General features: G+C 53.9%; 1 protein-coding gene across 5 annotated transcripts; it reads right to left on the bottom strand.

Annotated features, from left to right (window-relative positions):
* Positions 1–9,454: 9,454 nt before the first annotated feature.
* On the bottom strand, positions 9,455–13,982 carry LOC135877372 (pyrin-like). Of its 5 annotated transcripts, none has more exons than XM_065402802.1 (4): positions 13,584–13,982; positions 11,201–11,254; positions 10,676–10,735; positions 9,455–9,694 (listed from the first exon to the last, which is right to left on the bottom strand). In XM_065402802.1, the coding sequence occupies exons 1-4, from the start codon at positions 13,963–13,965 to the stop codon at positions 9,672–9,674; spliced, it is 519 nt and encodes a 172-aa protein (XP_065258874.1). In that variant the 5' UTR covers positions 13,966–13,982; the 3' UTR covers positions 9,455–9,671. The 5 variants fall into 5 exon arrangements, with proteins under 5 accessions (XP_065258874.1, XP_065258872.1, XP_065258873.1 ...); XM_065402800.1 differs by having other exon boundaries at positions 9,455–9,723; XM_065402801.1 differs by having other exon boundaries at positions 10,676–10,738.
* Positions 13,983–14,223: the final 241 nt, after the last annotated feature.

The raw sequence follows: 14,223 nt of genomic DNA on the forward strand, positions 1-14,223 counted from the left end.
CGAGGTTAGCTTTCAGCTGGAGTGGGGGGGATGGGCTTTATTTCAGCCACATCAGCGCCCATTTGGCTGGGGTGGCCACCCTGTTCTCCCCTGAACTACAGCCCAAGGTGCTGGGGGTCGCTGAGGTCGTGGCAGGCAGCCTGCTGCACATCCAGGCCTGTGTGGAGGGACTGACATTAAACCTAGTCAACATCTATGCCCCAAACGCAGGCCCGGAACAAGTGCGTTTTTACTGGCAGGCGTCAGACTTCCTTGGCACCCTGGATCCTCCCGAGTTCCTGGTTCTGGGCAGGGACTTCAACACCACCCTCAAAGACTGGGACCGCTCAGGAGTCGAGAGTTCCCAGACCTCTGCGGGCGTCCTCCGGGAGATCGTGGACCATCACTCCCTGGTGGACATCTGGCATGGCCACCACCCAGACGACGATACCAACTTCACCTGTGTCCGGGTGGAGGATGAACAGTCACGCCACTCCCGGTTGGACCAACTTTATTTATCACGCTTCCATCTGGCATGGGCCCACGCCTCCGGCATCCAGCCGGCCCTGTTCTCGGATCACCACTTGGTGACCATGACGGCCTCTCCCAGTTCAGAGAGGACAGGGTCCGGGCTATTGTCATTTTAATAACAGCTTGCTGGAGGATGTGGGCTTCGTGGCATCCTTCTGGGAGTTCTGGCTGGCCTGGTGGGGGCAACGACGCACCTTTCCCTCGGCACGGCGGTGGGGGGGATGTGGGGAAGGTACGCGCACAGCTCTTCTCCTGAGACTACACTTGGGGCGCCAGCCGGCAGAGGGATGTGGTGATAGGGCAGTTGGAGCCAGAGGTCTTAGAGATAGAGAGGTATCTGGCCTCCGGCCCCAAGGATCCAGCCTTCTGCACAGCATACCAGGAGAAGCGGGAGGAGCTCCGGGCCCTGGAGGACCATCGGGCCTGGGGTGCCTTTGTTCGATCCCGCATCCGTCTCCTTCAGGAGATGGATCGTGGCTCCTACTTCTATGCCCTGGAGAAAAAGAGGGGGGCCAAAAAGCATGTCACCTGCCTCCTGGCATAGGATGGCGTCCCCCTCATGGATCTGGAGGAGATGCGTGGAAGGGCCAGGGCCTTCTACGCAGGGCTTTTCTCCCTGGATCTGACCGATGCCAAAGCCTGCAGGGTGCTCTGGACTGAACTCCTGATGGTCAGCGTGGGCGACCGAGACCGGCTGGAGCCGCCTCTCTCTCTGGCCGAGTTCTGGGAAGCCCTCCGTCTGATGCCCACCAATAAATGCCCGGGCATGGACGGGCTGACCGTAGAGTTCTACCGCGTGTTCTGGGATGTCCTTGGCCCAGACCTCGTCACTGTGAAGGCAGACCAGGCCCCATCACTGTCTGGGCCGAGTCCTTGAAAAGCGGGGTCCTCCCTCCCTTCGTGCAGGTGAACTGTGCTCGCCTTATTGCACAAGAAGGGGGACCTCCACGACCAATGGAACTGGCATCCCATCTCGTTCCTCAGCACGGACTACAGGGTCGTAGCAAAGGCCATCTCGCTGCGGCTGGGGTCCGTGCTGGCAGACGTGGTCCATCCCGACCAGACCTACACCATCCCACGCCGGACCATCTTTGATAACTTGTACTTGGTCCGGGACCTCTTGGAGCTGGGGCGTAGGGATGGTCTGTCATTCGCTCTCCTGTCCCTGGACCAGGAGAAGGCATTTGATAGGATGGACCACAAGTATCTCCTGGGCACTCTGCGGGCATTTGGCTTCGGGCCCCAGTTTGTGGGCTTTCTCCAAGTGCTGTATGCTCAGGCAGAGTGTCTGGTCAGGCTCAACTGGACCCTGACCGAGCCAGTCAGCTTCGGGCGGGGAGTATGGCAGGGGTGCCCCCTCTCGGGCCAGCTGTACGCTCTGGCGATCGAGCCCTTCCTCTGTCTCCTCCGCCGGAGGTTGATGGGGTTGGTGCTTCGGGAGCCGGAGCTGCGGCTGGTCCTGTCAGCGTAGGCTGCCGACATGCTCCTTGTGGTCCAGGACCCGGGCGACTTGGTGCGGGTGGAGGCCTACCAAGCTGTTTACTCGGTGGCCTCCGCTGCCCAGGTCAACTGGGTCAAGAGCTCTGGCCTGGTGATCGGGGATGGGTGGCAGGCGAGCTCCCTCCCACCCGCGCTTCAAGCCATCCGGTCCGTTGCTCTATCTCAGCGTTTATCTATCCGCCACGCATCCTTCTCCGCCGGAGAACTGGCAGGATATGGAGGCCAGGGTGGGCGAGCGACTGCGGAGATGGAAGGACTGCTCCGGTGTCTCTCCCTGCGAGGGACGGCGCTGGTGCTGAACCAGCTTGTCCTGTCCATGCTCTGGCACCAGCTCAACACCCTGAGCCCGGCCCCGGGGATCCTGGCCAGGCTCCAGAGGACAGCCCTGGAGTTTTTCTGGCCGGGGCTGCACTGGGTCTCTGCAGGGATCCTGACTCTTCACCTGGAGGAGGGAAGACAGGGCCTGGTCTGCCTTCGAAACCAGGTCCATGTCTTCCACCTCCAGGCCCTGCAGAGACTCCTTTATGGTGCAGGTAGTCCAGCATGGAGCAGGTTGGCACACGCCTTCCTCCGCCGCCTCCGAGGGCTCCGATACAACTGGAAGCTCTTTTTTCTTCACCCGAGGGGTCTTCCACGAGACCTCTCCAGGCTGCCGGTCTTCTACCGGGACCTCCTCCGGACCTGGAAGCTTTTTTTGGCGACCAGGTCCATTGTGGTCACCGAGGGGGCGGACCTCGTCGCGGAGCCCATGCTACGTGTGCAAGTGGCAGAGTCTCCCTCGGTGTGCCGGAGGTTGGTCCTGGCAGAAACCGCCGGGGTCGGAGACCTCCTGGACTACGACAGGGGGGACTGGGTGGATCCCTGTGCGCTCGGTTGGCGCATGGGGATCTCCACCCTTCCGACCCCCCTGCGCATACTCCAGGAGGTGGGTGCTGCTTTGTCGCCCCTTTCTCTCGGCTTCCTGTGGCGGGCCCTGCGAGAGGGAGCTCCCTCCTCACCCCGGGCCCTCTGGATCTTTTTATCGGGCCCCTGTTCCGCGAGCCCCCCCGGCTTCCCCACTCCCATACTCTGAGCCGGCTGCGCACCCTGCAGCCGGCACGCTTCCGAACCGCACCCAGGGAGCAACTGTACATGCTCGTGCTTCACACGTTGCATTTCCTCACCTTCTCGTCCCGCCCTGACACCAAGTGGCGGGACAATTTACCGCCTGTGGAGGGTGAGGAGCCCCAGTGGGCCAGCCTTTATTCCACCTTGTTTCCACGGCCCACCGGGGACATCGGTTGGCGGCTCCTTCATGGAGCCGTGAGCACAGGCGTGTATCTGGCGCAGTTCACCCCCATACCTGAGGCCTGACCATTCTGCGGCGTGAGGGAGAACTTGGCCCACGCCTACCTCGAGTGCGCCAGGCTGCAGCCCCTGTTCCGGCTCCTCCAGGACCTCTTGTTGAGGTTCTGGCTGCACTTTCCCCCCTCATCTGTTCATTTTCACACACCCGATCCGTGGCCCCACAAAGTTGCAAGACCTCCTCATCAACCTCCTCCTGGCTCTGGCAAAAGTCACCATCTATAACAACTGGAGGAGGATGCTGGACGAGGGGGTGCTCTGCGACTGTGGGGCCTATTTCTGTTCCTCCCTGGTCTCACGCCTCCAGGCAGAATTCCACTGGGCATCATTCGCTGGCTCCCTAGACACCTTTGAGGAGCAGTGGGCACTGTCCGGAGTCCTCTGCTTGGTGTCCCCATCTGGTACCCTTGTTTTGAACCTGTGACCATCGCTCTGATCCCTGTTTTTCATTAGTTGTCCCCCGTATTAATTTGGTTCCTGGGTCCAGTGGTCCCTCCCGCTGGGCTGGGGGAGGAGCTTTTAGAAGTGGGTGGGCTTGCGCCCACCTCCCAGGTTTTTCCAATAAGGCCTCACTACAGAGGGGCACCAGCGGGCTCAGCCTCAGATTCATTCCTGTTGCCTTGTGTTATTTAAACACTCATGGGCATGGAGATTGGGAGGGGAAAGGGCATCTGTGCCCTGGCTGGGAAGGAAAGTGGAGTTGGAGTGAGGGGGGAGAAATAGGCAGGAAGAGTGGCAAGAGCGATACAAACACACACACACACCCCTCCCCCCAGAGACAGTTTCATACACAGAACAACACACAGACACTCCACACTACACTCAGTTACACACAAACACTTCACACAGGGACACGTACACAGTTACACCGCAGACATACTGCGCACAGAGACACACATGCATCCTGACACATGCACGCACACACACTGACAATCACTCACACCATACACAGACACTTGCCACACACACACACACACACAAAGACTTGCATGCACACTTATGCGCAGACACACCCAAATACCGACACAGATACACCCCCTCCCCCAAATCCCCATTTACAGATCAGAGGAATGTGGAATATCCCGTTTCTCCAGCAACAGGAAATGGGTTGTGCCAATAAAATCTTGAAGCTAGTCTTAGTCACTTATGTAAACTATGATACTTTTGCCTAAGGAAGGACGACACAAAGCAAATGGTATTAAATATAAGTATGGTCTATATCCACAGTGGTTCTCAAACTTTTTAGATTGGTGACCCCTTTCACACAGCAAACCTCTCAGTGCAACCCTCCCATATAAATTAAAAACATTTTCTTATATTGAACGTTATATCGAATGCTAAATTTAACCCTATTGTTTAAAATGAATTGACCTTTTCTCACTGCTTTTAAATTAAGACTAAAACACGTTTGATCAAATTTTGTTATAAGCAGAAAAGTTATTTTTTTTTTAAATCGTTCCTGTTTAGTACTGGGAGGGTCATGAAGAAACGTTGCCAATATCACATTTCACAGCAGACTTAGCACCCCATTGCCATCCTTATTTCTGATGAAATCTAACTGGCACTTTGGCAAATTGATTTTATTAAGTATAAAAAGTAGGATTAAAGTTGTTTTAAGTAATAACAGACAGAACAAATATCAGAGGGGTAGCCGTGTTAGTCTATATCCACAAAAACAACGAGGAGTCCGGTGGCACCTTAAAGACTAACAGATTTATTTGGGCATAAGCTTTTGTAGCCAAAAAGCCCCCTTCATCAGATGCCCCTTTGCATCTCTGTAAAATCCTTCTCAGGTCAGTTGCCTTTTCTGACCTGGGTCCAGTAGTTCTCTCCCACCCCTGTGGTTACAGTCCTTTTGTTTCCAGGAGCTTTCAGGTATCTCTTTGGGGTGGGGAGCTGTCTCTTAAGCCAGTTGAAGACAATCCTTGTTTACTTCCCCCGCCTTACATAGAATTTCCCTAAGGCGGGAAACCTTTGTTTGGTTAAGTAACAAATTCAAGATGAAGCAACAGAGGGTCCTGTGGCACCTTTAAGACTAACAGAAGTATTGGGAGCATAAGCTTTCTTGGGTAAGTACCTCACTTCTTCAGATGCAAGTACTTGACAAATTCAAGATGGATTCCAATATCAGGTGACATGGTCACAGGTCTCTGTAAGACCCCAGTCTCCTTGGGCTGGCCCACATGTACACAGGAAGGCTTGCAGGTAAACAGAGCCCTTCACAGTTCATTGTTTCTGAAGCACCCTTAATGGCTTCCACTTAATAGGTCTACATCAGTAATACAAGTTTATACCTTCTTCTCCTAACTCCAGACATAGAAATAATACATGCAAATAGGATGAACACACTTAGTAGATTATAACCTTTCTAATGATAAGTTACACAGGGCATTTAGCATAAAGCATTCTCCAGTCATGTCATGTTCATAAGCATATTGTGACAAAGTTCCTCCTCTATCTTGGAGGGTCCTGCGCTTATTGGCAGATTTTCTTGCCTCAGAGATTCACCATGTGGGTTGGGGAACAGCCCAGAGACCTTCCCCTCTGGAAGAACCCACAGTCCAGGTCAATTGGGAGGATTGGGGGGAACCCAGGCCCGCCCTCTACTCCGGGTTCCAGCCCAGGGCCCTGTGGATTGCAGCTGTCTATAGTGCCTCCTGTAACAGCTGCATGACAGCTACAACTCCCTGGGCTACTTCCCCATGGCCTCCTCCAAACACCTTCCTTATTCTCACCACAGGACCTTCCTCCTGGTGTCTGATAACGCTTGTGCTCCTCAGTCCTCCAGCAGCTCACTCTCAGCTCCTTGCTCCCAGCTCCTCACACTCACACCACAAACTGAAGTGAGCTCCTTTTAAAACCCAGGTGCCCTGATTAGCCTGCCTTAATTGATTCTAGCAGCTTCTTCTTAATTGCTTCAGGTGTCCTAATTAGCCTGCCTGCCTTAACTGGTTCTAGCAGGTTCCTGATTACTCTAGTGCAGCCCCTTCTCTGGTCACTCAGGGAACAGAAAACTACTCATCCAGTGACCAGTATATTTGCCCTCTACCAGACTCCTGTACCCCACTGGTCTGGGTCTGTCACAGTATGGAGTGGAACATCACAGGGTCGTTCAAGGGTTAGTTCTACCTTGTGCCTGCCATTGCCAATCTGAACAATCTGTGTATCTTTTCTGTTTTAGTAGCGTTCTTAAATGTAAGTCAAGTGGGTTAATATGCCCATTAAAAACTGGTTTCAACATCCTGGTATTGGAGCTCACTCTGGAGGATAGATTCTTTTTGAAAAACTGGGAGAGGCATTATTGCAGTGGGTTCCACAGTGCTACATACATGAAGAGTAAAACAAAAATGTGGAGTAGTGACATGACAAAAGAGGCCTCCAGATATACATTTTTTGTAATTAGTTACTACTCAGTACTGTCCATCCATTTTATAAGTTACCCTTAAAAGCTGGTTGTCTCCATTTGGGAAGCTTTACTGGGCAGGAGACAGCAGCGGTTAGCTTCTCTGTCTCATTGTACTGAGCTGAGCCACTGTGACCACACATTGGAGTGGCAATGTCAAAACCATCCCATCAGCACATGTAGCAATATCCCTTAATGGAACAACAAGACATGTGAGGCTCCTTCCGGGTTTGTGTTACTGTGTGGAACTCCAATCGTTGCAATAGATCCAGTCGTTCTTTGTAGATATCAACCTATATCTGTGTCCGGATCCAGTATTGGTGGTGATATTGTACAAGAAATGTACATGGAATCAGACACTGAACAAGATTGTTTTGAACAACACGTGACTGGATTAGGATCCGTGTCACTGATCCCAAATTATGCATTGTGCTAAAAGGAACTTGCCTACATAATTTAACACATTGTTGATCTACTGCAGTATTGCTGAGCACTGGGGACAACACCATTCAATTAGCTGTTTATCTCTACTAAGGTCAGGCAGTTTTCCTTTTTCAGTATTTTCTAATGAACCGGTTCTGGTGGTTAGCACTTAACATCCATAATAAGTGGTACAGGTAAGTTCTCTACCAATACAATTTCCCCTTGTCTTTAGGCTGTTTACTGTAACTGATTTTTACTTGTGTTTGATTAAACAGTTTAGCAACATCATGCATACTGTACATGGTCTATCGTTTCTCAATAGCCAGGCCCTCAATGCCATGGTTCAGAGACGGTTTCCGCTGTCTGGTGGTCCAAATGGTTAATGTGTTTTTAACGTATGTTTTTACCATGTAATAGTCACCAAGTTACTTATAACACAATCTATGCTTTTGTTCTGTTTTTTCCCAATTCTTTAGCACAAGTAGACCTGCTTTTGCAGTTTTTGCAAAGACGTTTATTTTTACTTCCTTATCTTGTGCATTACATTAGTATTGTATAGTAATTTCTCCCTACTGTTACTCACACCTTCTTGTCAACTGTCTGTAATGGGCCACTCTCATTACCACTTCAAAAGTTATTTTTCCTCCCTTGGTATCCTGCTGTTAATTGGTTTATCTCGTTAGACTGACCTCACAATTGGTAAGGCAACTCCCATCCTTTCATGTATTTATACCTGCTCCTGTATTTTTCACTCCATGCATCTGATGAAGTGGGTTCTGGCCCACGAAAGCTTATGCCCAAATACATTTGTTAGTCTCTAAGGTGCCACAAGGACTCCTTGTTGTTTTTGCTCATACAGACTAACATGGTTACCCCTCTGGAATTTTGAGGGTATTAAACGCTTATGACATTTGATTGTACTTAGCATAGGTGTAGTTTGACTCCTATATTTGGGGCAGCAGCTCCAGCCAGGCCAACAAGGCTGCATGTGGCAGGCAAATTCCACTCCTGCCTGAGGCTTGCAGGGCTGGGCCTGCTGAGGGGTCACCGCTGGCCTGTGGGGCCAGGTGCTGCGTCAGGGTTTCTTTGGGTCTCTCACAGGGACCCAGGGAGGAGTTAACCAGGGCCATGGAGTGGCTAAAGTGCAGGAGCCCTGAGCTTGGGGAGGGGGCCTTGGAAGCCACAGCTGGAAACCACCCAGCTTTCAGGGGCTTCGGGTGGGAGAGCTAGGGCTGCCCCACTCCCATGCGTGGGTTTCCTGTTGACTCAGAGTCAGCCCTGTGCTCGGTCACATGGTGCCGCCAGGCCCCCTCCCTGCACGGCAGCTGCTGGAGCAGAGTTAGATTTTCCTACTATCTAACCTAAATCTCCTTTGCTGCAGATTATGCCCATTACTCCTTGTCTTACCTTCAGTGGACATGGGGAACAATTGATCACCTTCATCTTTATAACAGCCCTTAACAGACTAGAAGACTTCCCAAGCTCGACTGAAAGGTTCCAGTTCATGGAGAATCCACCTGGGGAGTTGTTCTCTTTGATTTAGGTAGTTTTAGGACCCCAGTAGCCATGACACCCCTGTGAGGTTCATTGTACAAAGGGGAAACTGAGGCATGGCGAGACTAAGTGACTAGCCCAAGGTCAGTTTGTGGCAGAGCAATGGATTGAACACAGGTCTACCAAGTCTCCACCTAGCACCCTATTGACCATTCTTCTTCTCCTTTTTTCAACTAGAATAATACATTCCTCACGCACCTGTCTTTCCCATTGACATCAGTGGCACTACTCAGCGTAAAGATGATGAAGTCAGGCCCTGCTGTATCTTCTGCAAAGTGCCTGGCTCATTTGGGGGCACTATAAAAAAAGTAAATTCTTCCCCCCAAAAAACTGTATTAAGGTTAAGAAAATAACCTGCTGGCTGATTGTGCTATGTCTCTCTCTAGATGCTGCGTCAAAGAGAGAATACGAGCCTGCTACTGCTGCTAGCTAATGAAGTTGCTCCTTTACCTCACGCGGTAGAGCACTATGTGGGAGAGCCTCCCCCTACACCAACCTCTAGTGCAGCATTAGGCTCAGCTCCCCGTACTTCTAACGATCCAAATGTTCCTTAGGGTCACTCATCCAAGTCTTGCAGCCATTTAGCTTATGAGACAGACCCACCATCCTAGGTGCTGTAAGAGGAGAGCACCACAGCTGGGGCTTCACCGGAGCCCAACCAAATCTCCGACACATCATTGAACTTGCTAGCTGAAAAGATCAAGGAAAACACCCTCGCAGCTGATGGACGAGTTCTCTGTATTAAAAAGAGGCAATTGTTTTATTGACCAAAAATATGGAATGCAATATCCTGGCCAGTTGGTACGACTGAAAAGGCTCTGGGTTTCCTTGGCCAGCGGGAGCTGGTAGAGCAGCAGGCCACGGTCTTCATTCCAGTGTTAGTCGTCTCTTTCACTGTGTCACGTCGGCTGCGAAGGCTTCAGCGCAGAACTTGATGTTATCGTAGGTCTATCTCGTCTCCTGGGGACAGGGGAGTGAGTCAGAGACAGCTGCATAAAGGAACAGGGCTTGGGGTGGCTTTTATGCTACTTGATCTGGAAGTTCTCTGGTGTCTTTCCCAAGGATCTCAAAGTGACTAACCCTAGGGGTCCCCATCTACCTTTGGATCTCCATCCCTTGAGCTTCCCATCAGCAGACATCACAATGATTAAAAAGGAGGTCGGTGTCTTCATCCCCATCTAAAGATGCGGTGATTGTGGCACAGAGGGCAAAAGTGATTTTCCCAAGGTGACCCCTCAGGACAGCGGCAAAGCTGAGAATAGAGCCTGAGCCCTCATCCTCTGCATGATCCACTAGGCCACACTAGCCTATTGTATTGCTAACCCCTAGAGACCAGGATGCCAGTCGATTGACCTCTCTGCTCTTCAGCCAAATCTTGCTGTTAAGTATGGGTTGTGATGAAGTGGGAAGTTTTGGTAATATTTTTTATGAAGCCGATGTGTGCCACAGTTTCCCCTCTCTGCTGTGTCTGGCCTCAGGGCTGACCTGAGTCAAGGGTTACCGTATTTCAAGTTTTCAAAAAGGGGAACTGAGGGAGGAAGGTGGAGTGGGGTACAATTGGGGATACTGGAGGGGGCACCTACGGCGGGGGTACTCACTGGAGGGTGGGGGGTGTCACTCCCTGTCATGGGGGCAGGACAGCTGGCGCAAGTCCAGAATGCAGCGACAGCCACCAGTTAGCAACTCCCTGCGGGACCCCATTCCCCGGGGCTGGGAGCCGGGGCCTGGGTGGGCAGGATCGGGCAGCTGTGGTTGCACCAATCAGCTGCAGATGCAGGGGTGGGACCAACCAGGAAGCTGAACAATTGGGACTCTTGCTGAGCTCCAGCGTCTGCTCTGCAAAACACCTGGACATTTCCTGTTATCTGAAAAATCTGCCCAGACAGAGGAAGAAGGCTCATAGGCAATGTGCAGGAAAACCCGGACGTCTGGTCACCCTACCTGAGTCTCCAGCCCTGGACGAGCCTGGCCTGTGTTCCCTGGGCATGGGGGCGGCTACACCTGCTGGGAGACAACAGGGAGCTCACTCAGAAAGGAACCGGAGCAGCCTCTGCCCCTGCTGGGATCCCGCCTGACACTTTCCACATTGCCCAGCTATCTGTTGGATCCCCCCACCACCTCCAGCCTGCACTCCCCATGCCACCTCCCTCCCCCTCTGCCCGGATCCCTCCCCCATCCTCCCATCCCGGCCTGCCCTCCCCACACCTCCCGCCTCCCCCACTGCCGGGATCCCTCCCTTCCCCAGGAGAAACCCCTCAGTCTTTGGCCAATTCCCCATAGCACAATCTCAGCTTTCTACGGCAGCAGGGAGCTCGTGGAGCCAGCCCATGGGTGCAGTTAACCCAGAGTAATTTTAGGGCGCTCCATAAATTACATAATGCACTGGGGTGGACGGGGGTCTTGAACATCACCCAAAACCCGTGTTACTGTCCCATCCCCGACACAGCTGGACAAATGTCCACCCACCTGTGACTCTGGTCCGGGTGCTGCTGGTCGGTGCTGGCGTCTGCTGGGCGCCACCTGTAGTTGCAGGAGAGAAGGAGAGAGGTTCAGCTCTCAGGGGCTCAACCCGAGCTAGCCGCTCCCCCACAGGGACGGGGATTTAGGAGCCAGCAGGAGAAGGTTTGGGGTGACCCATAACTGAGTTGGGGAATGTTCCAATGAGGAATCAATGGCGGGGAAGAGGAACAGAACCCCCCCCTCCCCCAGAAAGGAGACTGTTTGGTTCACTGTTGGACTGATGAAGTAAGATCTTGGATCCAGGACTCCTCCCACGGGGTGTGAGACAACTCCACATCCATCTATTTATCCCCCATCCCCATTCCTCCTTCTCTCCCTTTCCAACACCCCTATCTTTTCCTATCTGTATATGAATAGATCTTTCCCTCTGTGTCTCTCATCCCTCACCCCCCAACAACAACTTGATGTATCTCTGATGGGTGTCTCTCTCCCATACATAATTCCCCAGTGTGGAGCTGTGATCCCCTCTGGGTGTGGAGGGGTTCATATCCCGTTTGGGAAAGGAGAAGGAAGAGATGTGGGTTGGGCTGGTACAAGCGAACTATCAACTACTGGCCTGGCCCTGTCTGGACGGAGTTGCCTTGGTGATACAGTGGAAGACCCTAACTCCCTTTTTGGACCTAGAACAGGAAGTTAGGTGTCTAAACCAGGAGTGAAAGTAACTTAAAGGTATTACTGGTATGAGGGCCTGGCTCTGGGCTCTTGGAAGGGGCAGGGCCTTGGGCAGAAGGGGCGGGACTGGGGGTCAGCCTCCCCCAGCCAGCTCTTCAATGCTGCCTGGCTGGTGCTGCCTGGGGCTCCGGTGGGTATTTAAAGGGCCCGGGGCCCCGGTCGCTGCCATGGTAGCCAGGGGCAGCAGGCTTGTAGAAATTTTGGTGGTGCCCAGAACCCGCCCCTCCAAACTCTGCCCCCCCCCACCTGCCTAAGGCTCTGGGAGGGAGTTTGGGGGAGGGGGAGAGGTCTGGGGTGCAGGCCTTGGGCTGGGGCAGGGGATTGGGTGCAGGCTCTGGGAGGGAGTTTGGGTGGGGGAGAGGGTCTAGGGTGCAGGCTCTGGGATAGCGTTTGGGGGCAGGAGGGGGTATATGGGAAGGGGGTGGGGGTCCAGGCTCTGGGACAGAGTTTGGGTGCAGGCTCTGGGCTGGGGCAGGGGGTGGGGGTGCAGGAGGCAGGGTTGAGGGGTGCAGGCTCTCGGCGGGAGATTGGGGTCAGGAGGAGGTGCGGATGGAGGGGGTGCAAGCTCTGGGAGGGAGTTTGGTGTCAGGAGGGGTGTGTGGGAAAGGGGTGGGGGTGCAGGCTCTGGGAGGGGCTGGGGAGGTGCGGTGCTTACCTGGGGCTCCTAGGCAGGGCGGGCCGGGGGGCCTCCGTGTGCTGCTACCCCCAGGTACTGCCCCCGCAGCTTCCTATTGGCCGCAGAGGCACTTGGGGTGGAACACAGACCCCCCCCGCCCCGCCCACAGGCCTCAGGGAGGGGCCAGCAGCCACGTGGAGCGAGCAGGCAGGAAGTCACTCAGCTCCGCTGCACTGCTGGTGGTGGGTGGGGGCCCCGGGCCGTTTTAAATCACCCAGGGGACATGCGCAGGGGAGCGCCCTGGGGCGGAAGGCAGGGCCAAGGGAGAGACTTAGCCTCAGACATTGATGGAGCCAGGCCCCGGGCCAGGAATATTCCTGGTGCCGGGCACCACGGGCCCATAGAACTCGCCGCCTATGGTGGTAGCAGCGGTGGTGGCCAGGAGCCCTGGGCCCTTTTAAATTGCGGGGCCCAAGGAAACTATCCTGTTTGCCCCCGCCCCTGTCGGCGGCCCTGCCGGTAGGGTACTTAAAGTGCTGCTGTGCAGAGGCGTAGCGAGCGCCCTCCGTACCCTCCGACCGGAGGGGGCCCCGCAAGGAAGGGGGCCCCTAAAAGTGGCAAAATAAATACCGCATTCCAGTTTCTGCATTGTAAGGGGCCCCGCCCGGACATGTGTTCGGAGGGGGCCACGTTCTTTGTTGCTACGGCCCTGCTGCTGGGGCAGTGCTTTAACATCCCTTGACGGCTTTAACATCCACTGTCTATGGGCCTGTACTGGCGGCCACTTTTTACCGGTACACCGTACCGGCCCCCTTTCACCTCTGGTCTAAACCCCTTTGGATCTGTGATACCCAGTGGCAGTCTTGCCTGAGAAGGGACTGCACAATTCTGCCCTTCGGGGACTGTACAAAGGAAGCCAGCAGCATTGCTGATTTCTCTGCCTGGCAGGCCGACAAGCAGGCAGTTCCTGTACAAAGAGACCCACTGAGATGAGATCCCGTTAGGGAGGGGATGATCTCCCCTTGAGAGCCCCTCACTCACCCTTCCCTGTGGCCTGGAACAGGTTGCGTGCCAGGTTCTTCTTGTCCATGTCCTCCAGCACCTTCCCAGCCACTTCCACCGCGTAATCCTCCTCGTAGTAGCTGACTAGCAGGCGAGTGATTTCTACAGCGTCTGCTTTTTCCAGCTCTCCCCATTTGATACGGTTATAACCTGGCTTGGGCTGGAAATTGTTCAGCTTGTCTTTAAATGTCTTCAAGTCCGACTCGCCCAGCTCTCTAATGGTGTCGAACAGATGGTCTCTCGGCATCTTTTCCAGGGTCTTTGCCATGCTGGCTTTTTGCCCTGAGACAATGGGCAGGGAGTTTCCTTTCCTTTGTTTCTGAGAAGCAGGGCCGGCTCCAGGCACCAGCCCACCAAGCATGTGGCGGCAAAAAAGCCAGAGCCGGCCCTGCCCAGAAGGAAAGCGAAACAAACTTTCACAAGTCCCACCCTCTTCTCTTCTGTGACACTGGGCTGTGCTCAGTTGGAAGATTAGCAGTTTTGATCTGGCTCACGATTTTTGTGGCCCTTTTGTGGGGTCGGGGGGTTTGCCGCTATGGGGGCTCAGCCTCAGATTCACTCCTGTTGTCTTGTGTTATTCAAACACTCATGGGCACGGAGATTGGGAGGGCAAAGGGCA

The sequence above is a fragment of the Emys orbicularis genome, chromosome 4 (assembly GCF_028017835.1).
Source record: "Emys orbicularis isolate rEmyOrb1 chromosome 4, rEmyOrb1.hap1, whole genome shotgun sequence".
Taxonomy (NCBI): Eukaryota; Metazoa; Chordata; order Testudines; family Emydidae; genus Emys; species Emys orbicularis.

What these genes read in the sequence shown, in the direction of transcription:
- LOC135877372 (XM_065402799.1), bottom strand. Translation starts at nt 13,965, where the DNA reads ATGCTTGGTGGGCTGGTGCCTGGAGCCGGCCCTGCTTCTCAGAAACAA. An exon ending in GTTCCAGGCCACAGGGAAGG is followed by an intron (nt 11,255 to 13,583) that starts GTGAGTGAGGGG and finishes CTGCAACTACAG; the next exon opens with GTGGCGCCCAGCAGACGCCA. An exon ending in GTCCAGGGCTGGAGACTCAG is followed by an intron (nt 9,724 to 10,675) that starts GTAGGGTGACCA and finishes TCCTTTATGCAG; the next exon opens with CTGTCTCTGACTCACTCCCC.